This window comes from Tyto alba, unplaced genomic scaffold (genome assembly GCF_018691265.1).
Source record: "Tyto alba isolate M040663 unplaced genomic scaffold, T.alba_DEE_v4.0 Super-Scaffold_8, whole genome shotgun sequence".
NCBI classification, from domain to species: domain Eukaryota; kingdom Metazoa; phylum Chordata; class Aves; order Strigiformes; family Tytonidae; genus Tyto; species Tyto alba.
In genome coordinates, this window is record NW_024881329.1 from 19,377,780 (window position 1) to 19,402,038 (window position 24,259).

Genomic DNA, 24,259 nt, shown 5'->3' on the forward strand with positions numbered 1-24,259 from the left:
ACACCACCACTGTGGACAAGTACATGCCAAGCAGATACATCGGTTGTTCTGGTGTCTCTATAATAAAAATTAATAATTCAGAAAATGTATTCAACTTTGCAAAGAATAGCTTTATTCCTGATGGCAGCAGTGGTATGGCTAGCCAGCTCTCCCAAAGCAGATGAGCTACTGTCACAGGCTGAAGGTGAGAATTAGATCTGGTTTCCCCTTGCACATCACATGTTTGCCAGTGACTCCAGTGAATGGAGGCAAGTGGGTGTTGCCACCTTGCAGTGTATTTGTTGGCTTTTTTCTTAAACTATCACTTTCTCTCATGTTGTTGTTAGATGGGGAAAAGTACTAATCCTTGCAGTTGCAGAAAAATGATTGAAAACTTGAACCCTTCGTGTGCAGAGCCCAAAAACATGACTGAAATATTTCAATGGTAGCATCTCTTTTTAAAAATACTTGTCATTTTTGACATCTCAGTTAATGTCTTAGACTACCTGGGATTATCTGTACTGTTGCTCAAGAGCAGGTGATACGTCAGTGTTGGACCCTTTGTGGTGGGTTGTGCACAGCATTATTTTACAGGAAAATAACCAGGTTGGAGTGAATAGCAAATGTGATACTAAATCTTCTGTGTTAGTAGTAAGGTTTTGAGAGTTGATTTTTTTTTTTTTTTTTTTCCTTGAGAGAAGAGGGACCATTTAAGAAAAACGCTGATAAGAGGCTTTTGAAATTCAAGGGTATAAATTGAAAGGCTGGAAGGTTCAAGAAGGTAACAGGTAGAAGATGTTGTCTGTGTTAGAAGATAGTGTGAGACTCGTGAGAGCTATTTCTACCCAAGGCAAGAGGTGTTTGGAGTAAAGGACAAAGGGGATGGGTTTAAGCAAGGAGCACATGCACTTCAAAAACATCTTGATGTGTTTATGCTGCCTGAGGCAAAGGGGCTTTGTGAAAAAATGTTGTAGAGGAATAAGCTGAGATGGGGATGAGCCAGTGTTGGGCTAACTGGCCAGTAGTCTGTCCTGGTTACTACCGTATAGTCCTGTGACCATCACCATCACACTTCCATGGGTGTATTTATGCCAGCATTTACAATTTAAGCTGGTGGGACACACAGGTAAGTTATTGTCCCCTGGGTTTTGAAGGTCAGTTTATACTGTGAGATGTATTTTGGGTATTTGTGTCAGTGGGCAGCGTTGTAGTTCCAGATCTAACCTAATCATATTAGTTCTGAATGATGACATTGTAGTGAGACGATCGTGATGCAGTGGCCTTATCCTGGGGGAGCTGCATCTGAAATGTGCTAAGCCACAGGAGGCTTTTTGAACCTTTCCTTTCTCAAACCCGATGGCTTAGTCCAATGGCTCTGGCACTGTCTTTCATTTCATTTCCTTTTCCTTGGAAAATGGGAGACTCTAAAGGAGGGTCTTTAAAAGTAGGTGTGAAATTGGAATTCCCAAATTAAAGACCCCATTGATTTTTGCCAGTGTTCCTCACCCGTGCAGAGCGGTCTGTGGCTTGGTTGTAAATAGATGTTACATTAATACATACAACATTCTTGAAAGTGCAGATCTGTTCCCTTAATCATAGTCAGTCATGCTAGAACTATCCTCATAACCTCCTGGCAGCTGCTGTACCATCTACCCCCCAGGGAAGGAGCTTTAACTGCGATTCCTGCAGGCATCTCTTGTGGTAGAGACCTTCTGCCACTTGTAAAAGGCAACCCTGGCTTAGAAGGGCTCATCTTCCTTTGGTGCTGTCTCATTTGTCCCCACCTTTTATTACGAGCCTCTGTTCCACACTGTGCATGTTGAGTAGGTACTCCTCCCTCTTATAAGATGCTCTGAGATACTCCCACTCTGGAAGGGCACTTTTTTGAAGATTAGGATATTAGTTTTTTCATCTTTCTGCTGTTTCTTGCTAACGGTTGTTATGAGTAAATTGTACAGGGGAGATATGCAGCAGCAGACCTTGCTGTCTAGTTCACGCTGCACGTTGGGACCTGCAAGAGGTGCTGGAGGAGAGATGGGTTTGTATATGTGCAGGCACAGGCAAGCAAATGCCTCCTAGCCAGCTTCAGGATATTTTGTATGGATGTAACCACATCCCCCCTTCTCCTTGCAAGGGAAGAACAATTCCCAGATTGTGAGGAACCAAGCTCAGAAACAGAAAGAGCTTCATCTAAGGCCCTTAAAAATAGCTGGATGAGGACTGATGAAGTTTGATCCAAGTTCTAATTGGTGATTTCCGTCAAGTACAGTAAGTGCTTCTAGAAGGACATGCTTCATGGGAACAGTAGGTTTCTGTAAACTGCAGGGGTGAGGACTCAACCTGGGGTAGAAAGCCTGTGTCCCATTTGGGACATGCCTGTGAGGAAAGGAAGGATGTGGGATATAGGTTGGGGCGACTTGATGGGGCTGGAACCCTATCTGTTAGCAAAGTGCTATTTCAGGGGAAGGGTTTGTGTTTTATGGACCGGCAGATCTTTAAGGGTCAGGAGCTGTATGGTTAAGCATGCTGAATGTTGGTTTTGGTCACTCAAATTTGACAAACGTTGTTTTAAAATGTCGCTTTTTTAGTTCACTTCAGCATAAAACCACTTTGGCATCTGCAAGAAATACAGAGAGCTTCCATAGCTCTAATAAATAACTCCAGAAAGGTGAAATGCAGGTATAAGGGCAAGGGACAGAATGTGGGTCTGTTGGTAGGAGATGAGGAAGGTTGTGCCGTGCTGTGGAGGAGTTCTTGCAGTTGCCATCTCGTGTGGTAGGAGGCAGAAGGCAGTTCTGGAGGACTGAACTGGATGGAGTTAATCCGGCTGTGTTCAGACACTGTCCTGGGCCTGCCTGGGCTACTCAGGTGGCTCTCGGGGCTTATTGTGGAGGTGCCCCAATTGTTCCCTTGGGGCTCTCGAGCCAGGCTGCTGTGCCCTCAGGACAAGCATCTCCGGATACACGGGCAAGGTGACCTGGCTGTGCTGTCAGGGGGAAGAGAAGCCGATGCACCCAGAAGTGCCTCTGCTCTGGGAGCACAGGCAAGTGGAGGAGCAGAAAATAACCCCCCAGGAAATGCTGCTGTTTGAGCTGCCGGGACACAAAGCTCATTTTGTTTCAGTTTTCCAGATGGATTTTCCCTAAGTGGCTCTAGCTCTCTGGATCTGAGAGCTGGCAGTCCCGGGCTATGGCTTCTCAGCAGGCCGGCAGGTTGGGGCTGGGACATTCCCTGGGAACACGGTGGCATTTCGACCAGTCCTGCAGGAGCAGGGAGGATCAGCGTGCCGGTACATATCGCTGGATTTCTGCGAAACAGCAAAGGGCTTTGTCCTGTAGTGACTCCTGCAACCATCTACAGAGCTAAGACCTAGAAATCCCCCTCTTTCTTCTGGGCTTCCTGTAGCAGTGCAGATGAAAGTCTGGTTGCTGGGCTTTGAATAGTTATTTTGAGGGTGTTTGGATGAATAGTACTGTAGGACTCTACAGAGTTGGGGCTGAATTTGGGGAGATCAGCTGAATGCTGACAGATACAAAACACAAATGAGATGGGATTGCTTTTTCATACCTGGGTTGTGTGAAGTTGCAAGCAGGTCCCCATCTCGGGCTGACGGCAGAGGGAGGTGATGAATGTACTGGGCTTGCAGGGCTTCCTCCTGCTAATGCCTCTGTGCAGACATTGCTGGTGGTCTCTCAAAGTGAGAAGGAACTATTGGCACTGGTGGATCTGATTTCAGGGTGGTGTTGGCCTCCCATCTTTTGCTTGACAGCAAGAGCAAGTAATGGTCTGAACTGCAGGAGGTTGAGTGGGGACCAGGAGGAGGTTTTTGGGTGATCGAGGTTGGGATGCTGAGCGAGTCTGCAAGCCCTTGTGGATCCAGGGGTGAGGGTTTGCAGGGGGTTAGCGTGTTGGGCTGTGTGGGTGCAAATGTACCTCAGGTGTCTGCGTGATGCTGTGAGCTTAAAGCAAATCCTGCTTGTGGATTTGGATGGTGGGGAGTAGCTGATTGTCTCCCAGGGTGTTGGCGTGGTGTAGGTGGTCTCCTGTGGTGCAAGATCTGCTCACAGCCCTTTTCCTTCAGCTATGGCTGCGTTCAGCTTGTATTTACTTGTATACCTTCTTCTGAGGCTAATGTCAGATGTGATGGGATGTTGGATTAGACTAAATCTCCCAGGTTTAGCTGGAATGTTGTCTCGCTGTAGCATTTTTCTCCTTTGCTCTTTTCTCTAAGCCTTCCCCTACAGACAGCTAATTCTCCCCTTCCCCCACATCCTGTCATACCCCAGAGCATGTCACAAGGAATTAACGGCTGAAAAGGCCCGGGAAAGGCTGCTCCTCTGGAACAGTCTCTCCTTTCTGTGACCGGGGTGGCCCCCTCTCTGTGCCCCTTTTGTGTCCCATCCAATTCCCATCCCCCTGGCCATTCAGTACATGCCAGAGGAGAGACCAGCGGCCCGGAGCCTTTCCCAGCCCTGATGCCATCCGCTGCAGCCGAAGGGCTTCCCGTGCACAACCGGGGCCCTGGGACAAACCCGAACTGCTGCCGCAGCGTTCCCGATCCTGCCGGCTGCTGGGCAGCAAGAGGGGGAGGTTTGTGCCGCTCCAGTTGCTGCTGGAGGGTTTTCCTTCTCTGTGCATCTCTGACAGCATCGCCCGCTCTCGCTCCCAGTCTTCCTTCCCACAATTCACATACAATCTCCTCAGAATAGGGATGATGTCACTTCCTTCGAGAGGGTGCCGGGGGTGTGGAAGGGGGGAGTCACGACCCCTGGCTCGGTGGCTCTCAGCAGCCCTGATGAATAAATGAGGTTGCTGTCTTGGAGGGGAGGGAGTTGCTCTGAAGGTGATGCCGGGCTCTGTCGGCAGGCAGTCACCACACCGTCCTTCCCTTTGCCGAGTGGGAATTTCAATGGCTGCAAGAAGAGTTTGCTGTTCCCTCCTTCGCTTGTGATGTCTGTCTCCGTGGATATGCACTTTTCCTGAAATACCTTTGTGGGAGAGAAGAATGTGCAGCAGCTGGACCACATGCCATGTAAGATTTCTGCTTCCATAGACCTTTTTCTGATCTGAGGGTGAAGGGCTCTGGACTCCTTGGCAGACAAAGCTTGTGCCTGCATGTGCTTCCCCCTAATTTCAGGGTTGGGAACTTGGGGCTTCTTGTACTGGGGTTCAGGTTTCAAGGTTCTGCGAATTTTTCACTCTTTGCAGCAATTTTAGGGGCAGTATAAGGGGTGCTTGTTGTTGCGAAACTAGGGTCAGTGGTCTCAGGGCTGTTTGCACTCTGACCTTCCACTTTGCTCGCAATTCATGTGCTAGATCATATCTTCCAGTTAAAATGTAATTCCTGGGATCTGCTACCCTGGGATGAAGCCAAAGAGTCTGCACACTGAGAGCTTTATATGTTTGGTTTTTTGTGGGCTTTATAGTCCCAGGCCTTCTATAATCTCCCTTCTTTCCAAACTGGGGACAAGGCCCCAGACCTCACGGTTTAGATTTTCAATAGACAGTCTGTGAAAATTAATTGGGACTCTTTCTGCAGTGCACCGGGAGCCTGATAAGCATACAGCTAGGAGTGACAGTCCCACAGTGAGTATTCTCATGTGTGACAGTGAGTGACAGGCTGCTCTGCTCCATCCCCATCTGTTGCTGTGGATAAGGAATTCGCATTACATGTTTGCTGCTCTTGCCGATACCCTGCCTCTTAGACTGGCAGAGGGTGGTGAGAGCAGGCAGAGCACAACTGCTTGTGTCTGGAGAGGTGGAAGAGTTGTGGAAAGTGCGTTGGCGGGATGCAGCCGTAAGCCGAGGGATGATGGGAGCTGAGCTCTGAGCTTGGCTGGGAGGTGCTGCGGTGGCCAGAGGCAGCGTGAATGAACACACTGGAAAGTGTATCCACATATACTGGGGCAGGCTTAGCAATATTCAAGATATAAGTACTTCGTACGGGCAGCACGTGACAGGTGGGTTATGCACGGCAAGGCTAGAAGGAGTTGCCAGATGGCCAGAGGAGTGAGCAGTTTGAAGGTAGAGCTGCAATGTACTGAGTGCTCTGATTATTATGTGCTAGGGAAGTGTGAATCCAAATGGTGTTGTAATTTCACATTTGCTTTGTTTGTGGAATAGAGTGTTTCCTTCACCCAAGTGAGTAACGTACTGGAAGTGTGTCAGCCTGTTAACTATGGAATCTCCCGGAAAGTGTGAAAGATTTGTGTAGGTTTTCAATACTTGGTGACTGAAACGGGTAGGAAGGTCTAGTCCACTGGCTGGGGTGTTGGTATGGGGTGTGGGGGGGAAGATGCCTCTGCTTTGAGGTGTTCTGCGCAGTAGGTAAGTGATGGGGTGACCACACCTGACTGGTGAAGAAGAGGTTTTAGTAGGACAAGGCCAGCTTCTGTTACTGCAGCAATCAGTGCTGTGATACAGCCTGTGGTCTGTCACAAAACCAACACTTGTGTTACTTTGAAGGTTCAAATTAGTTTAAATGTGATCATGTCGCTCCTCCTGCTTTTTTTTTTTTTTTTTTTTTACTCCGAACACTGAATTAGAGACATCATATACAAGTTTGATTTGGGGTTGGTTTGTTTTGTTTTTGTTTTTTTTTTTTTTTTCTGGTACATGAGGTATGGCAGCTGATACTCCCTCTGAAATGCTGTTGGAAATCCTGATTACACCATAAGTAACAAATGCGAACATTTTGATTTGTGCCTCTGTGACCCTAACAGCAAATTGTCAGATCAGTACAAAGAGCAGTTATTACTTTGGAGATGCAGCTCTGGAGCAGTGTGGTCACTGCATATTGTGGATGGAGAGCTCCAGCAGCAGTGCGTGAACATGAAGATTGGGAGGTTGGTGGGGTTAGAATAGGAGAAGCACAGTGATTTGGAACTGAGATGCATCAGTTGGGAGAACTTGGCACTCTTGAGATGGTGGCTTGGAGGGGAAAGGCAGAGGCTGATGTGTGGTGTCCCCCAGTCTGCAGGAGGGTAGAGGTGAGAAGTGTGATGGGGTTTAGGGCATGGAAGAGAGGGACAGGAACGACTGCTGCAGTCAGGAGATCATAGGTGGCTGTGGGCAGACCACATAGACACGATCTCAGAAACCAAAGTTTGACAAAACCAAACAGGATGACACGTGGGTCGTGGTTGAAGTGTGTCGTGCGAGAAATGGAGAAGGGAGCTGGGGTGTGCTGCAGAAGGGGACTGAGCCGCTCTAATGCGGTGGACTTGGACTGGAGCAGGCTGGAGTGTGTACAGCAGAGCTGAAATGGTGTGGGAGAGCTGTGTTGGGAGGAGGTGTGTGGATAGCCCTGTGGAGTCTCGTGACTTACACCACTGCTGTTTCTTTTTTTAAAGGGTTTGTGAAGCTTTAAAAATAGGAGTACAAACAAAATGTGAGGAGGAACATCCAGCTCCTCAATCTTCGACCTTTTAATTGTTAGTGCCTGTCAGGGCCAGCGTGAACACAAAGGAGAGGTGGAGCTGGCGGGGTGCTTCTGTGCAACTGATGGTCAAGTGAGAGATCTCTTGGGAGCTTGCTCCCCCAGCTCAAAGTGCTTGCTGTTGGGAGCCAGTCAATAGCTTCCCCAGATGCTGCCACTAACTGCTAATGGGTATTTTGGCTTGCCGAGCCAAGTGAGGGAGGGAACTGTTGGACAACAAGGAAAGAGGCTGGTGGCAGGTGTGCCTGTGGAAGAACATGGTAGTAGGGCCTTCTTTAGAGTTGAGGCCAGTATAACCTGTCCAAAACACCCGGCAGTGTCCGCTTACCAACATGCAGCCCTAACAAGATTCCAGGTAATCTTGTGAAGTGGAGCTGGGAGAGTGGTAATTATGTTTGGGGAGTTACACTCCGGCTTCACCTAATACTTCCCACTCTTTCAAGTGTACCTTCTTCTCCTGTACTCTCCTGCTCAAGCATGCCGTGCCCCCTGGTGCTGGAAGGAAGAAGCTCTGCCATCTTTGGTGTAAAACAGGATAGCTCTCAGGTGCAGTCCTTCAGCTGGTGTGGGGCTCTCCTGAGGGGGTTGAAGAGGGTCAGCAGCATCTTTCATTCTGCTCTTTTCCAGGAGGTGAGTGTCGTGCCTGCTGAACTTCCTCAGACCTGCTAGCCATGCCAGGGATTGTCGTGTTCCGCCGTCGCTGGTCTGTAGGCAGCGATGACCTGGTTTTGCCAGCCGTCTTCCTCTTCCTCCTGCATACCACCTGGTAAGTGAGAAAGGCAGAATGATGGTTTGAATTCTCCCATGATTTCTTTTTGCTATTCCTGTTTCTTGCAGCTGTAATTCTTCCTGTGCTTATACATGCAGCTGGAAGGCTTGTTTGGGGCATTTCTGACAGACAGCAACATATTTTCAGCTTCTGGTTCTTTGGCTAAGTTCTGTTCTAAGTTCTAGTTCCAGTTCCAAAGAGGGAGCCTGACCAGAGCTCCTTGCATCCTCCAGTGCTACCCAGGGTTGTCTGCTGAAGTTTGGGGCTATGTTTCTGTACAGGGGCTCAGGAAAAACAATTGGAGTGGCAGATCCTATGGGATAATGTGGCTTGACAGAGATCATCAGATTGTTCTGACTGGGGTAGCAGGGCCTCTGGATGGCTTGTGGGGAGGAGATTTCTGGACCAAAATAATATTTATTGTAAGTAGCTGCGGGGACACTGAGGATCCTCAGTAGCTTTGTGAGGAGAGCAGGTGTGGGATATTACGTGCAGCTTTCTTTGGCTTACTGGTGGTAACAAGCTGGTTTGTGACTGGCAGGTTTGTGATCCTCTCTGTGGTGCTCTTTGGGCTGGTGTACAACCCCAACGAGACCTGCTCGCTTAACCTGGTGGACCACGGCAGAGGCTACCTGGGCATCCTGCTCAGTTGTATGATCGCAGAGGTGGCAATCATCTGGCTCAGCATGCGAGGCAGTATCCTGTACACAGAGCCCCGGGACTCGATGCAGTATGTGCTCTATGTCAGACTGGGTAAGAGGCAGGGGCCTGAGGCCTCCTAATGACTCAGCCTCCACACTGCCATCTGCTATCGCAGAAGACTTCTCTCCCCACACCCTGACAAACACACAGCTTCTGAAAGACATCCAGATGGCCACTTGTATGTGATATGCATCTGAATACATCACATATACTGCACCCTGTCATTGCTGTAAGACACTCATGCAATGCCCCAAATATCTTTCTAGCAAACCTTTAACTTGTCATCCTCATTGCGATGCAGGTACATCCCTTTCCTCTAAAAAAATATGCTCCCCTTCTGTCTTGCAACACAGATCTGCCACAGTGAGATGCATCTACACCTCTCCCCCACCTTTTTTCCCCACATTTTCCTATGATACAGGCATATGACTCTAAATCATGATGGTTCTGACCCTGAGGCATGTGCATGTCCTTGCCTGTCATACAGACACTTAAATCTACACTCACCTACCTTGAGACATAAACTTGACCTTTTGACTCACATGTGATGCACTTTCCGTCCAGCAACCTGCACTTTGATACTCCACCTCCAGGCACCATGAGATAAATAGGTTTACCACTTGCTCGCAGGTTGCATCCTCTCTCCTAGAGTGCATATTTGTCTTTCTTAAAAACATTTCCTTTCTCACTCACCCACCAAGAACTAGATTGGAAAAGCAATTGTTCCTTGATCTCTCATTCAGGGCTTCCCTTTTAGCTTGTCTTCCCTCCTCTGTTCAGTTGTCTTCTAGGCACAGAAACTTGGTCAGATTTTCCTGTGCTGAGTGAAGATTTTTAAGAGAAAAATCTTTTGGAGATGCAGAGCCAAGCCCATTTCAAACAAAGCTTCTCATGTTTTTGCATCTCTGTTTTTGCTGGATTGTTTTCATGCAGAATTCACTGGCATAAGGGTAACCTTGCTTGAAAGCTCTGTCTGGGAGACATTTCCACCTTTGAGTGCTAAGTGCAAATCATTAACATGAATAGCAAACAAATCTTTCTCTCCAGTTTCCCAGACACACTGCAGTCTCCCTGGGGAAGCACGTAGAGCCTGACAGTTTGAGAAGCACTGTATTAAAACCAGACTAAATGGGGCAAGGGGGGTAGAGAGAATCCAAAGAGCCATTTTCCTACCCAAGAATCGTCCACTTTTCTTCCTTGTCTGCCTTAAACGTGTGTTCAGGATCTGTATTTACACTGTATCTTGGGTCTTGTATATGCTTGTTTCATGGGGCTTTTTACTTTTAATGGCTTCATCAGTTCTGATGATAGAAACAGGAGTGTGACCATTGTGTGGGCAAGGTCCATGTGACTGTCCCATTTTAAGCATGTGCTGTTTAGTGCAGATGAATCTAGGGAAAGAGTTCCAACATGAGCTCAGGAAAGTCTCATCTGTGCTGCTGATGCTCCTATCCTGCAGCAGGTAATCTCAGAGGGGGAGATAAGCCAAGGTAGGCAAAGCCTAGCTCAGTTTGAGAACATGGGTTGGGCTGATCAGGAACCAGGACCAGCCCTGGTTCCTTGGTCACTGCTGTTGAAGACTCTTTGCTATGTGTCTCTTTGAACTGGCCTTTCCAGGCTAGTGAGAGTCTGTAGTGAGTCACCTGTGGAAAGCTACTGGGCAAATGTGTAGATAAGGAGGGTGGATGGTTAGTTGGCTAGGCTGGAACTTGGATTTAGTCTCAGCTCCACCAAAGGCTTGCTGGGCATTACTAAGCAAGCTAATTAACCCCTCCATACCTATTTGCTCACCTGTACTTTAGGGTTGTAGCGTGTAAATTAAGTGTGAGGATGGGCACTTCAGAGCAGTGTTTCCCAACTTTTTTGTTCTGGGGAACCAGTTAATCCCCAGTTTCTTGTTCATTACCAGGGTAACATGCAAGACTGAGAAGCCAGTAAGTGCCTCCTTAAGGACTGTGTCCTGGGAACTATTGCTGGAAGGACTGCAAAGGGCAGAGTTGCTGGGAACACTTGCAGGTGTAGTAAGCAGAATTAATCCTGGATACACACTACTCTTTATTTCACATCTTTGAATCGGGCCAGCTGTCTGAGGTGGTTAAGGCCTAGGTACTGTTACATGGTGATTCTTGTTACTTAAGGGACTCTTTCCACTGTTGTGGGTGGAAAGAGTGGCTATCTGATTCACACCTCTGATACAGCCAAGGGCACTGACAGCTCTGTGCACTTTGTGGTCCTTGTGTCATTTAGGAGTAGTTAGTGTTAAGGACACATTACGTTTTTGGTTCCATTTTCCTGAATATCACCTTCCAACTCATTGGGCCCAGTCCTGCAGTCATTTACTCTGTGCTGCTGAAGAACCTGTCTTTGGGTTTCCTCTCCAAAAGATGGGGAGAGGTAGTCATTAATCCTTGGAGAGATGCTGCTACTATCCATTGTGTTCCTTTTGTTTCAGCTATCTTGGTGATTGAGTTTGTGTATGCTATTGTGGGCATCGTTTGGCTAACGCAGTACTACACTTCCTGCGATGATCTGACAGCAAAGAGTGTCACTTTGGGTATGTATTTGGAATGTGGTTTGTGTGCATTCCTGTGTATGTGCAGACATCCTCTTGCCTCGGAGAGCTAATTCATTCATGCATGTGGGGATTGACTGTTGGAAGTGGATTGTAGATGTAAATGTGGTGCTTGTTTTTGAGACATTATTGCTCAGAACAGTTGTTCTATTCATTTGTTTGTGCTGTCTGCACTGAGGCAAGAATTCATGTTCCTGTGGAAGGGTCTGGCTGGAAAGTCTGTAAGGCCTGGTTCTCCTCCTGCAGTTCAGAATGGCTTTACTGTTTTCCTGGAACTCCTTTTCAGTCTTAGCCAGTCTGCTGGGGGGGCTGATGCTGATGTTGCAGTCCCTCTAGATACTCAATGAGTATTTAATAGCCTTCTGCATGGGCAATCTCCTAAAACAGCTGGAAAAATCTAGGTGTGGTTTAGAAGCCTTTCCAGAGGATTTCCTTTTGCTGCAACTGGCTGCAAGAGTATTTGAGTAACTTTCTCTGCCCTGCAGCGATGGAGAGAGGTGGGTCTGAGGTGTGTGGTGAAAAGCAGGAAGCGATGCTGCCCAGACTTAGGGCAGAGCAGCTGACTTCTCTTTCTTTGCAGGAATGGTGGTGTGCAACTGGGTTGTCATCCTGAGCGTCTGCATCACTGTGCTGTGCGTCTTTGACCCGACAGGCCGGACCTTTGTCAAACTGCGCGCCACGAAGCGCAGGCAGCGCAACCTGAGGACATACAACCTGCGGTAAAGCAGCATTGCGGGACGCGTGCCCTGCTTTTTTTTTTTTTTTTTTTTTTTTTCAGTTCCTTGCCTTGCTCCGAGGAGCATTCAGCTTCAGGCATGGCTTCCCTTTGCTGAGGGTGATGTTGGAAGAAGGCAGCGCAGACTGTCAGGTGCTCTGTGTGGGCATCTGTATCCAAAGGAGGGGAAGCAACGCGGTATCTGGCTGGATTGTGTGTTAGTCACTGGTCTGGCAAATCCTTACGAGCCCCTTGAGCCAGTGCTGACCACAACAGCTTGTTTGTCCATCCTCTACTATTGTTTTGCCTGGTAACAGTGAGGGAGTGCTTAATTTTCCTTAGGTTGAGGCAGCATCTTCTTCGAAAGCCCCCTTCTTCCTTTATTTTTATCTTCAAAATAGGACCTTTTGGCCTGAGGTTTCTTGTATTTGGTCTTGGCCAAGAAGCAATTTCTTTTGTGTTGGCAGTCAGATCTTTTAATTAAGAATTGATTACATCTTTGAGCTACCCAGATGGGCATGTGAAAGCTTTTTTCACCAAGGAAGGCGTTTTTCAGAAGGTTTTTTTCCAGTAGCGGGACAACACAAACAGGCTTTGTTTTCTTATGCAGACTTGACATATGTAACTGTCATCAAGGAATGTGGCTTAGTAGGACTTGAGGGCAATAGGTTTTGAATGCTAAAAACTGAGGCTTTTAAAAAACACTCTGTCAATTTTTCTTTTTTCTTTAGGAATGTATATTTGAGAGGGTGTTTTGAATACATACTCTTCCAATGTCTTGAAATGGGATCCAGGTTGTTGTCTTGAGGAAAAAACAGACTCTTTTAAGGACCATGCAAGCAACTTTTGTTTGAAGGAGCCTGTTCTTTATTGTGGAATGCAGGCCATTCTTCCTAACCTTTCCAATCTGTTACGAACACTAACCTTGAATGTTTGGAATTAGGCTAACAGGGCACGTGTGGGATTGCTGTGCTGTGATCAAGACACTCCCAGGGAGATTGGGATGAGAAGCTGTGACGATACCATGGATCTAGTACCCCAAACTCCATCAAAGCTGTTTGGCTCGGTGCACTATTTTTCCAAAGGGAAACTGAGTGCCACAGATTGCAAAGTTTTTTTTTCCAGAGAGCTTAAATCAAAACAAACCCCCAAATTATCTCCCCTTGTGAGGAATTTTGAGATCCTAAACAAGTGAGTGAAGGTACTTGTCCCCTGGGCCGCGGCCAGGTTTTTCCCTCCAGGCCTGTAACATTTTCGGAGAGCTTGTGCCTGCTCATTGCAGGTTTCTGCTCTAGAAAGGGAGTGTTAACAGATGTTAACAAGCAAAATGCTGTGGGCTATAATGTGAAAGGGAAACATAAAATGTTACTGTGTGTTCACTACTAAAGCAATTGTTTTCAAAGAATATGTTAGGAAATTCTCTGCCTGTTTCTGGATTGTGATCCTGTAAGATGCTGAGGGCCAGCCATTCCTATTGAAATTCCTTGGTCTGCAGTGATAAGTGCCTTCTGATGGACAGCGGTGATTTGACCTTTGTATTATACTTAACCATTATTTCCTCTGTCTTAACTCATGGAGAAACTTGATTTGTTCATCACATTAAGGAGACATGTAACTTTGGCTTCTTTCTGTGATATCCTGCCGTAGCTGTTGGGCTTTGTTACACAGTGGTTTTCCTTTACTAGTGGCATCGTGATGTGTGTGGGCTTTTATGTTCTTGCAGAGCTAAGAAAATAAAACAACAAAACAAAAGGCTCAGCTAACTGTGCTGAGGCTTTTCTGAGAAACTTGCTCTAAAGCTTATACTAAACATGTGGAAGTTCCATGTTAGGAAGAAAGAATTTGGGAAAAAGTTGGAGTGAAAGTATCTCGGAGCGCACTTGCTTGTTCAGCCCCCGCAGTGAAGTTGTAAAGTTCTTCACATTGCTGCCCAAGTTCTTTGGCATTTGGTGGAGCAAACTGAGTACTGCCAACTCTGTCTTAGGACACTTGTATTCCTGTTCCTCTTTTACAGTCTTCCTTGGAGGTTGTGGATAGTTGTTTTGAAATGCTCAGGCATGAGTTGAGGGATTGCCCTACAGGATCTGCCCCTTCTGTTGCAGACAAATACTCCTTTACCAGCATCTCTTTTTTTTTTGTTTGTTTTTTTCCAGGTGCAACCCACTTTCTGTGCTTGGGCTTTTCCCGATGTGATCATTTGCCAGAAAATAGAAATGGTCTTTTTTGAGTGGTCTGACCTCTGTTGAGTTAGTCTGTATTCACATTAAAAATGTCCCTGCATGAGAGGAGCTGTGGGCTTTATGTATGTAGGTAGCATGGTGCTCTGGCAAAGAATCGCAGTCACCCACTTCAGTGTCACTGAGCCTGACTTTATTGTTTGCAGGTACGCCAGTCAAAAATAAGGGGCTGTCCCCCTGCAAAATGTAGTAACTAGGACAAGCTCACAACAGTGGAGTGAACTCAGCTATAGTTCATTTTAAATAGGGTTGTCCAATTAGCTAATTTTGAAGCTGAAATTGAAATGTCATATAAACCAAATGTGGGTTGAGCTAAACCTTCTGTATTCAGCCTTTGTAACCTTTTCTAAATTGAAAGAGAACCTTTAGTTTGCTTTCCTTTTTTGATTGAAGTTATGCACAATACTTGAATAAAGAGTGCAAATTGTTTCAGTTCTGAGACTGTATTATGTTTAATAAATATATTTTTCCAAATAAACTATTTATTGGAAAAAATTGCACAGCCCTTCTCGTACTAAGTGCTCAGGGTCTTTTGTACCATTCCCACCCTCTTGCCTTGAGGTATAGGTTTCTTCCTGAGTGGTAGCACACCCCAGCACGTGATGCAGTTTCCATGTTGCCAGTAGACCTTCCTTCCATCCAGAGCACTGGGTGCTCTGGAACATCTCGCTTCCAGCAGATACCACAGAACAACAGTAGCTTTGTTGTGTCCTGTCTGAATGGGGTGGCCATCACATATGTACATACAGAGGCTTGGTCCTGACCAGAACAGCTAGATAATAGGACAAGGAGATCATTAATAAAATAAGCTGAGTTTTTAATCTATATGTGGTCTCTTTGTCTCTTCTAGACCAGGATAAATATAATAATATGGTTTTGCACGCGTTTTACCGGTGACAGCGTAGGCTGTGTGACTTTATATTGGATCCTACTGTTTGTTTGCAGTCATGTTCTCCTGCCTGTCCTCATGTGTACACTCCACCCTTTATTTACAGACACCGCCTGGAAGAAGGGCAAGCCAGCAGCTGGACACGCAGACTCAAAGTTTTTCTTTGCTGCACACGGACAAAAGACTCTCAGTCGGTAGGTACCAAATATCTCCTGTCAGAGCACAAGCTCTGTGTGTGGCTGCCGATACACGGGACTCAGCAGAGTGTAGCAGTGTGGGGTTCCTGCTGTCAGCCCTGGACAACGTGCGTCTCGCTTCCCTGTGAGTGTTTGGTGAGATCTGGAGGTGCAGGGAGGCCAGTGAGCCTTGACAGTAGTGCATGCAAGGACTGGAAATGCCTTCCAAGAAGCAGCAAGCTGAGCTACCCTCAGACTGAGCAGGCTTGAAATTTTGCTGCATGCTAATTCCTTTTCCTTCCTTTCAGCCCAAGTAGCCTGAATGAGCACTTGCATTTCTGCAGGAGGATACTCGGGTATTCCATGCAGAAACAGAAGCTGCTGTTTTTCTCTAGCTCCAGGTGTAACATCACTGGGTAGGGCATTTGTCTTTTCAAAATGGCTAGTCTTAACTCTCTGGTTTTGAGTAGTTACTCTCTGAAAGTAAGGTTAATAGCACTGAAAAGCAATGTTGTCAGTGTTAAACTCTTCTCCTGAAGTTGTTTTTTACCTTGCTGTTGCACTGAACTGGGATAATAATTCTAAGTGAAGATATGAGTAGAAGAAATACATATTTTCACTATGTTTACGTTCAACATGTGACAGCACTTTGTGGTCAGCTTCAGTTTCCCTTTATAAGCCAGTTTGCTTAGGCAGGTTTCTCCTATTGTTTGCATCAGTCTCATACACTTCAGAAGGAGAGAGACTTGACAGTGGGAAAATGTAAACCTGTCAGAATCAGCAAAAGAATATTTCTGGATTACTAACAGTCAAAAACTACTACTTATTCCATAGATTCACATGGAGATCATTGGTTTGAAGTTTTCACGTGCTACAGTTGGGATTCTTCCTTGCTATTATCTGTCTAGCAGGGAAGGGTAAGGGGCTTGATATTGCTTCCCCCAGAGTTAGCAGTCCGTTCTTACTGGAAGCAGTGGGAGCAGGTTTGTGCCTTACAGTGGGATTCAGCAGGACTCCTGAGGACCTGCTGGAGAGGTGAGTACTAAGGTAGAAAATTTTTCTGATTTAAGTTGGTCAGAATTATAAGTATTTGAGAACTCTTGAAGGACCAAGCAGAACCAGGGAACTGTTATCAAAGATAGAAGAAAGTCATAAAGAAAGATGAGGTGATGAGTGCACAGCTGAAGAAATAATTTAAATTACTTACATGTGCTGGGCTCTGAATTAGTTTCAACCTCTCAGGAAAAGAGCTAGGAGTTGTCAAGGACACTTCAGCAAAGACATCAGTGCACAGCAGTGGCCAAAAAATCAGAAAAGCGTTCAGCTTCAGGAGAAGGGCATAGAAAATGACAGGGAAATCACCAAGGGACTGACCACATCAGTGATGTCCTCACTAAATATAGCCTGGTGTTTGATCTCCTAAAAGATGCAGCAGAAAAAGGAGCATATTGGAGAGGATATGAACTTGTATAGGAAGAAAAATGAGACTGGGATTTTAACCTCAAAAGGGAAAGGTGTAATAAGATGAAGAGCTGTGTAAGAATAATGGAGAGTCAGGTGAAGGCTACCTGAGCATTTGTTCATCACAGATGGCAACCGGTATGAATTAGATGAAAAGGGTTTGATGGTAAGGGCTGTGTAGTCATCTGCAGGGTGCAGCTTCCACAGTGTGGATGGCTGCGGGAATTGTCCTAACCCTTTTGCAGAAATCCAGCAATATGTACCGGCACGCTGATCCTCCCTGCTCCTGCAGGACTGGTCGAAATGCCACCGTGTTCCCAGGGAATGTCCCAGCCCCAACCTGCCGGCCTGCTGAGAAGCCATAGCCCGGGACTGCCAGCTCTCAGATCCAGAGAGCTAGAGCCACTTAGGGAAAATCCATCTGGAAAACTGAAACAAAACGAGCTTTGTGTCCCGGCAGCTCAAACAGCAGCATTTCCTGGGGGGTTATTTTCTGCTTCTCCACTTGCCTGTGCTCCCAGAGCAGAGGCACTTCTGGGTGCATCGGCTTCTCTTCCCCCTGACAGCACAGCCAGGTCACCTTGCCCGTGTATCCGGAGATGCTTGTCCTGAGGGCACAGCAGCCTGGCTCGAGAGCCCTGACAGGCATCTGAATGGCCTGGTTTCTGAACAAGCCTATTTTATTCAAGAATGCAAAATATTTCACTTTGTCAGGCTTTTTTTTTTTAACAAACTTTTCATTCTGCGGTGACTGTCTGTTTCTACTTTTTTTTTTTTTTTTTTTTTTAAGTTCAGGATAAAAGCAGATACCAGAATCTTCAAATTCCTTGTGCTATTGAATTTCCATTTTACATTCAGCTTGAGCAATTTCCAGGCTCTTCTCTTTGCAGAAACAAGCTCTGACTTTGTGTGTCCTGGCATGGCAGTGTGTGGAATGAATGTGTATGTAATGGAAGAGAAATGAATCCGTTGCTGTCTCTCCCAGTCTTCGTGGAAAAAATATTCTAGCAGGGGATCATCGTCCTCTGGGCTGGTAAATAGTTCTGCAGAGGGGATGTGGCATCGGGGTAAGAATGTTCTTATGGGTCTGGAGTGAAGTCTGAAGTGCTAAGTCTCCAGCAGCCTTGCCAGCCCCAGAGCCTGCAGGGTTTGTAGCAGAACGCTACAGTCAATCCTACAATATAGTATCAGGTGCTCCAGCAAAAACTCTTTGGAGCAGATGTGTTGAACTTCCATTATGGCCTTTTTACTTTGGTCAGAGTATTAAGGGCTGTTGCAGTCACTTCGGGTTAATGGGTGTTCATCATATTTTACTTCAAGGCTCTTTGTATTTCTTGTATGCTTATAGGAACTCTGCTAAGATTTATGGGGTCAGTACTTCAAGGATACTGCAGTTGTAATGTTGGAGAGGTTAATGCCAGTCCATTTGCTTTTCAAAGGCACAGCTGGCACGGAAACATGCACAGTTGGCACCTGAACCCCTGTTCTTAATGGTGATTTAACTTGCTTTTGTAAGCAAGTGAAAAATGACAGAAAGTAATCCTGCACTCCAGGAGTTCGTCAGAGATAAAATAATGTAGGTCACTTCTTGCAAGACTGCTAGGGAGAGAAGGGATTTTACTTTCTAGCTGGTCAAAGAAGAGAGATGGAGAGATCCTGTCTGCAAGACCAGCCTTTCTTCAACTGCACAGCTCAGGCTTTCTACAGACAAGCCTGCAGTTGCATGTCTTTAGTTGCTGAGTAAAGAATGCTATGAAAGCGTGGGCTAAAAGTTCAGGATAAGGTGGTGACAGCCCTAGGTATGAAAGGAGTCAAAATACTGACTGTTGGTGTACTACAGCGCTTGTTCAGTCACATGTTTTGTTCATCCAACCTCTGGGTCACCCTTGTCTTTATTCAGCTTGCTGGTCTGAGCGATGGCCAGAGCAGCATTGTCTCACAGTCCAGCCCATCCCCAACCTCCCAAACCATTCTCACTTAAGATCTTGTGGGGTGTTTTTGTAGTACAGAACAAAAGGGAAAATAGCACTGCTCCTCAAAATATCTGTCAGTCTGCTTTGGAGCCTTTGCTTGACCCTCTCAGGTCACTGCTACCTCTTGTCCCTCCTATGGTGTCTTCCTTTTTTGGGTTTGCTCACTTTCTCTTCTGGGAACTCTGTATTTAATGACTCAGATCTTTTTCCAGGTTTTCCTTTTCAGGCCCTTTTGCTTGGGTATAGTCCAAGATAAATCTGGAAAAGCCTTGTAATTTGGTCAGCTCCTTCAGTACCAAGAGCTGCCATGTGTAGCACCTGCTTGTTGTAATTAACTCTTTGAAATCATGGTGAACGATGAGCAGCTACAGAGGCTGTGCAGTGGCAAGATTCAAAAGCGCTCGCTTTCTGTGATGTGCCTGGGATGGTGAGGTCTGCGTTAAGAAAGGGTAAAATGATCCTAGGGCAAAGTTACAGGATTGAAGAGGCTGTTAAATAAGACAAAATCAGTGCTTTTTTTTCCCCTGAATAGTCTTTGTTCAAATGAAATTGCATTTGAGGAGAAAGAATGATGCTGAGGTGACACTGTATTGGGATTTGCTTGGTTCTCATCTTATTTCCTCTGTCTTATTTACAATGTAGAGATAGAAACATTTCCATTCTCTCCCTTTGTGTCTGTTTTGATGCTGAGGTGGTCTGCTTGCCCACACGCAAGTACCCAGCATAGTACAAATTCAGTCTCAGCTGAGACCTCTGAGTGTGACTATGTAAAATAAATAAGAGATATTAATATGATCAGACCAGATATGGTGTTCCCTGAAGGAATCGCGTGGATGTTTTGGAGAGAGAGCTACAGAAATGAGGCCATTGCTGCCGCATAGGTTCTCATTCTGTGTCCTGTTTTGAGGCTCCCCACACCCAAACTCCTCCTCCTAAACTCTTCCCTCCCTGGATTTTGCAGGACGCCTACTCTGAAATCGCCTACCTTTTCGCTGAGTTTTTCCGAGACCTTGACATCGTCCCATCTGACATCATTGCAGGCCTGGTTCTTCTGCGCCAACGGCAGCGGGCAAAGCGCAGCGCTGTGCTGGATGAGGTGGGTGGCGGGGGCCCGTCGCCTTGCACGGAGGCAGCGGGCATCTCACTTGGCCTCTGACTTACCTACTGCTCTTGTGACTCACTGTGGGAGAACTGCATGACTCTGCCCACCTTGTTTCTGTTGTGTGATGGGCTATTGCCAGCCACTGAGCTGTAAAATAAAAATACTGACTACTTTAACAGCTTTTTCCGGGACTCTCAAAGGGCCCAACTGACACTGAGTCAAGCTTGTGAAACCTGTCGTCTTTTCTAGGCAGGCGATACAGTTTTAGCTCTTGACTCCAAATGGGCAACTGCCTTGAAGAAGGTGGTAGGTACTTGAAAGGGAATGAGAAGGTGACTCCTCATGTAGTGATGTGGAAAAGACTCCAGCATCTGGGTAAAGCTCCAGGAGGAACTTTAGAGAAAAAATTCATAAATTTCCAAGCCGTTACTGGCATTGAGATTTGTGGATTGTTAACCCAGTAGAAAACTGTGGGGTTTTTGTTTGTTTGGTGTTTTTTTTTTTTTTTTTTTTCCCCCAGTGGTGGGGTTCAGACAGTAGTGATCGGGTCAGGCAGAGTAAGAACAGCAGAATTGGAACCAGTTGAAGAAACTGGTTGGGATACTTGGAAGTATCTTGTGCCAGGTTACACAGTGCTTTCTTTTTCTCAGGTGTAAATTTTGATAGATTTTGTCTTGGTGTCACAGAGAAGAATTTTTATGTATGTTTGTGACTTACAGGCAAACAATGACATTTTAGCTTTTCTGTCTGGGATGCCAGTGACCAGGAACACAAAGTATCTGGATCTGAAAAATGCGGTAAGTCACTGGGCTGCGATCTTGCAAACTTGCCACGCTTCCCCATGTAGCCTGTTTTCTTTTTTCTTAGTCACTTCTCTTATTTCTTTCTGCCCCTCTCTAGAATAATCAAAGAAATTAAAGATCAGTGCAACACAATATAGTACCAACACTTGCTCTCTGGAGGCTTTTTGCCTTCAGATCACTTTTGAAAGCATTATATTTCTCTGTCCTCCACTTTGTGGGAAGTGGTAGTATTTCCACTCAGCTGGGGGAAGGCAATGTGAAGTTTCTCCAAAGCCAGAGGTATGAGTTGAGCGCTGCATCCAGGAGTGTCGTGCAGAGCTCCATATGGAAGTGCCACCAGCAGAACTCATGGAGCCCAGCAGGCAGGGCTCCGTCTTGATAAGGGCAGGGAGCTGCCTGGGGTGAGATGGAGCCTTCCTCCCTGGGGCTGATTGTTGGCAGTTCTCAGGATGGAAGTGGCTGCAGTCTGTTCTGTTCTCTGTGAATTAAGCTTGGCTTTTCTCCTGGCATGCTGCTGTTGCAGCCCTTCGTTGGGCAAACTATTCACTCCCCTTGATTAGATGATATTGCTGCAAGAGAGGCAAGACCGACCCAGTCCCAGCGTCTCTGATCAAGTGATTCTGCGATTATCCTGCTTGTGGCTGTGCTGTACTGCCTTGTGTTTAATGCTAACATCCTGCTCGTGTTCGGCCTGCCTTTCCTTCTGAATAGGTGTGTGTGGGGAGAGATGTCAGCAGAGCTTATAGAAGACAGCACTGAGGCTTTATGGTCCTTTCTGGACATCTTATTATGGCCTGTGACTATGTGGAAGCAGTATACTTAGAGAGCTCATCTTTTTGGGATTTAAACTAGCTTCTCCGCAGAGTGTGGGGCAAAACCCATTTTCATTTGCAACAGGGTGTTTGATACACAGAGGAGAATTTCTCTAGAGCTAACTTCTAGTTTTGTTAAACACCTAGCAGGGCCCCTCCACTCAGGAAAATAAGCATAGCTATACTGAGCTGTTCTCGGGTGGGGGAGGATCTTGCCCAGCATAACCAGCTTGCTCTCTGGCAGTCACCTGGAAACGCTGACAGTGCTGTTCAGGTGGTGCTGAGAGAGAAGGCTGGTGCTCAGAAAGAAGGGTGCATGTGTCTACCTGATGGAAAAAGGGAAACAGTGGAAAAGCTCACTGTGAAAAAGAGAATAAGGCCTTTAGCGAGTCTCTTGTCTCTTTCAGCAAGAGATGCAGCGGTACAAAGAGGTGTGTTACTACATGCTGTTTGCCCTGGCTGCCTATGGCTGGCCCATATACCTGATGAGGAAGCCCACATGTGGACTCTGTCGCCTGGCCAGATCCTGCTCGTGAGTGGCCATCCTGTCTATCACTGCCTTCTCTTCTTCCCTTTCCCCTTCTGTTTTTCCCAGATTTAGAAATACCCTTTCTTTCATCAGTTTGCTCTCCATCACCCCGCTATTTTTTCCCCTTTCTTTTCTCTTCTGCTTTTTTCCTCTCTTCCCTTCTCATGCTTTTTATTTCCATCTCTCAGCAACTCTCTGCCTTCATACTCCACTGGCTTTCTCCTCAATCTTTTCCTTAGTTGCTTATCTGCTTACCTTGTTAAATGAACCAGACTGTCCTATGCTCTGTCCTCTCTGGTGCACTAAGGATCATGCCAGTCCTGTGCAGTTTGAACAGCCAGCGGAGAGAACTCATCTGGCACAAAACTGCTTTCACATTGAGCCAAAATAGCTGTCTTGGAGCTCAGAAATCAGATTTATTGGCAAGCCCAGATATGCAGGGGGTTGACATTAGGGTCTTTATTAAAGCATTGGCAAGTCTTGGCCAGAGTTTGTGCTGTGTTCTCTATGACTAATTTTTTTTTTTTTTTCTGCCGTGCTGGATAGTGCTCACCTCATGGTAGCAATGCTGTAGTTCAGGATCGCATTGTTTTAAATGTTTGCTTTCAGCTGCCATAATGCTGTCATCAGATTCTCTTTGGGGTTGAGCTTTTTGCACTTAAGCAGGCAACTTCTGTGCTGAACCTATTAAGAGGAATATGCTTCCTTTTGGGTACTTTTATTTGTGAAGTGTCTCATAGGGGGAAGAAGGAAAAAAAAAATCTGCGCTTCTGTTTTTATTCTGGGATGATTCTAGACCTGTGTTCTTTTTTGTTATAAATAGATCTAGATCTCAGTAAATGCTAGCTGCTTTCTGTGTTGAAGCAATGTAGGACTGTGATATGAAGCATAGTATCCCTTGAGGAGAGATCCCAGCCCCACCATGCATTGATTCCTTGGGGACTGGTTGCACTGTAGCTCTCTCTGGTGTTCAGAAGGAAAACTACATCTGATCCCAGTGCCCCTTTTGATGCTGAAACACGAGTTGTGTACTGTTTTGTGCAAGAGCTCCTACAAGTGAAGGAAAGCACTGCTGTTGAGATAAGGCTGGTGTGACATGCAGGGTCTCTTTCCCTGATCTCTAGGCATTCCACTCTAAAGCCAGTTTCTTCCATATTCCTCTTTTCCTCAAAGCTTTTTTTTTTTTTCTTTGCAGATGTTGCTGTCTCTGCCCTTCACGTCCCCGCTATGCACCTAGTGTCACCATTGAAGAGGATAATTGCTGTGGCTGCAATGCCATTGCCATCCGACGCCACTTCTTGGATGAGAATATGACCTCGGTGGACATTGTTTACACATCTTGCCACGATGCAGTAAGGAGAATCTGCAACCCCCTTCAAATTTGGGGCATGCTCCTAAGGCCCTTCCTAATGGGATTTCCGTGCTTCCAGATGTAGTGGTGCAAAGAAGGAAACTTAAACCTTTTTCTGACCCTAGAGCTTCCCATCCTATCTCTCCATCAAGAAGTTCTGCCACTTGGACAGAAATATTTGCTACTGCCAAAAATCAGATCATTCGGAGGAGTGCTTTACCCATAAGGCATAACCTGTCATGCTGCTCTGCCTCCTTTCCCCTGAGCAGGAGAATAATTAAACAGGAATGTCTCACCTGATTGTTACAGTAGTGGATCTTTTCCAGGTTTATGAAACGCCTTTCTACGTGGCTGTGGACCATGATAAGAAGAAGGTGGTCATTAGTATCCGGGGAACTCTGTCTCCAAAAGTAAGTGCACTGTGCAGTGACCTCATGTACACTTGGCCACCCTGGCAATCTTTTAGGAGGGTCTGACGCCTTCCTGACTGGCACCTGGTGTTTGATTTACCTGAAACATGGTGACTCCTTTTCTTCCAGGATGCCCTGACTGACTTAACTGGGGATGCAGAGCGCCTTCCAGTTGAGGGTCACCATGGAACATGGCTGGGACACAAGGTGTGTAAAAGAAAACAAAACATACCCCAAACAAAAAGCCACCACTGCTTTTTCTCATGTTTTGATTCTTTAATTACAGGCCAAAAAAAGTCATCTTAATTGCTTGAGGTGCTTTTAAGAAGGATGTTACATAA

General features: G+C 46.2%; 1 protein-coding gene across 6 annotated transcripts in view; it reads left to right on the forward strand.

Moving 5' to 3' along the window:
• DAGLA (diacylglycerol lipase alpha) overlaps positions 1–24,259 on the forward strand; it is a 72,560-nt gene that overhangs the window by 23,990 nt on the left and 24,311 nt on the right. For 3 of the 6 annotated variants that reach the window (XM_042785398.1, XM_042785395.1, XM_032993990.2), the window contains 12 exons: positions 4,846–5,011; positions 8,045–8,183; positions 8,728–8,939; positions 11,341–11,442; positions 12,041–12,179; positions 15,408–15,495; positions 19,873–20,007; positions 20,733–20,810; positions 22,036–22,160; positions 23,353–23,509; positions 23,835–23,918; positions 24,048–24,125. In XM_042785398.1, coding sequence (XP_042641332.1) covers positions 8,089–8,183; positions 8,728–8,939; positions 11,341–11,442; positions 12,041–12,179; positions 15,408–15,495; positions 19,873–20,007; positions 20,733–20,810; positions 22,036–22,160; positions 23,353–23,509; positions 23,835–23,918; positions 24,048–24,125 — 1,293 coding nt within the window. In that variant the 5' untranslated portion in view covers positions 4,846–5,011; positions 8,045–8,088. Of the gene's footprint in view, positions 1–4,752; positions 5,012–8,044; positions 8,184–8,727; positions 8,940–11,340; positions 11,443–12,040; positions 12,180–15,407; positions 15,496–19,872; positions 20,008–20,732; positions 20,811–22,035; positions 22,161–23,352; positions 23,510–23,834; positions 23,919–24,047; positions 24,126–24,259 lie in introns of those variants that run through there. The other 3 variants (XM_042785399.1, XM_042785396.1, XM_042785397.1) reach the window with 2 other exon arrangements.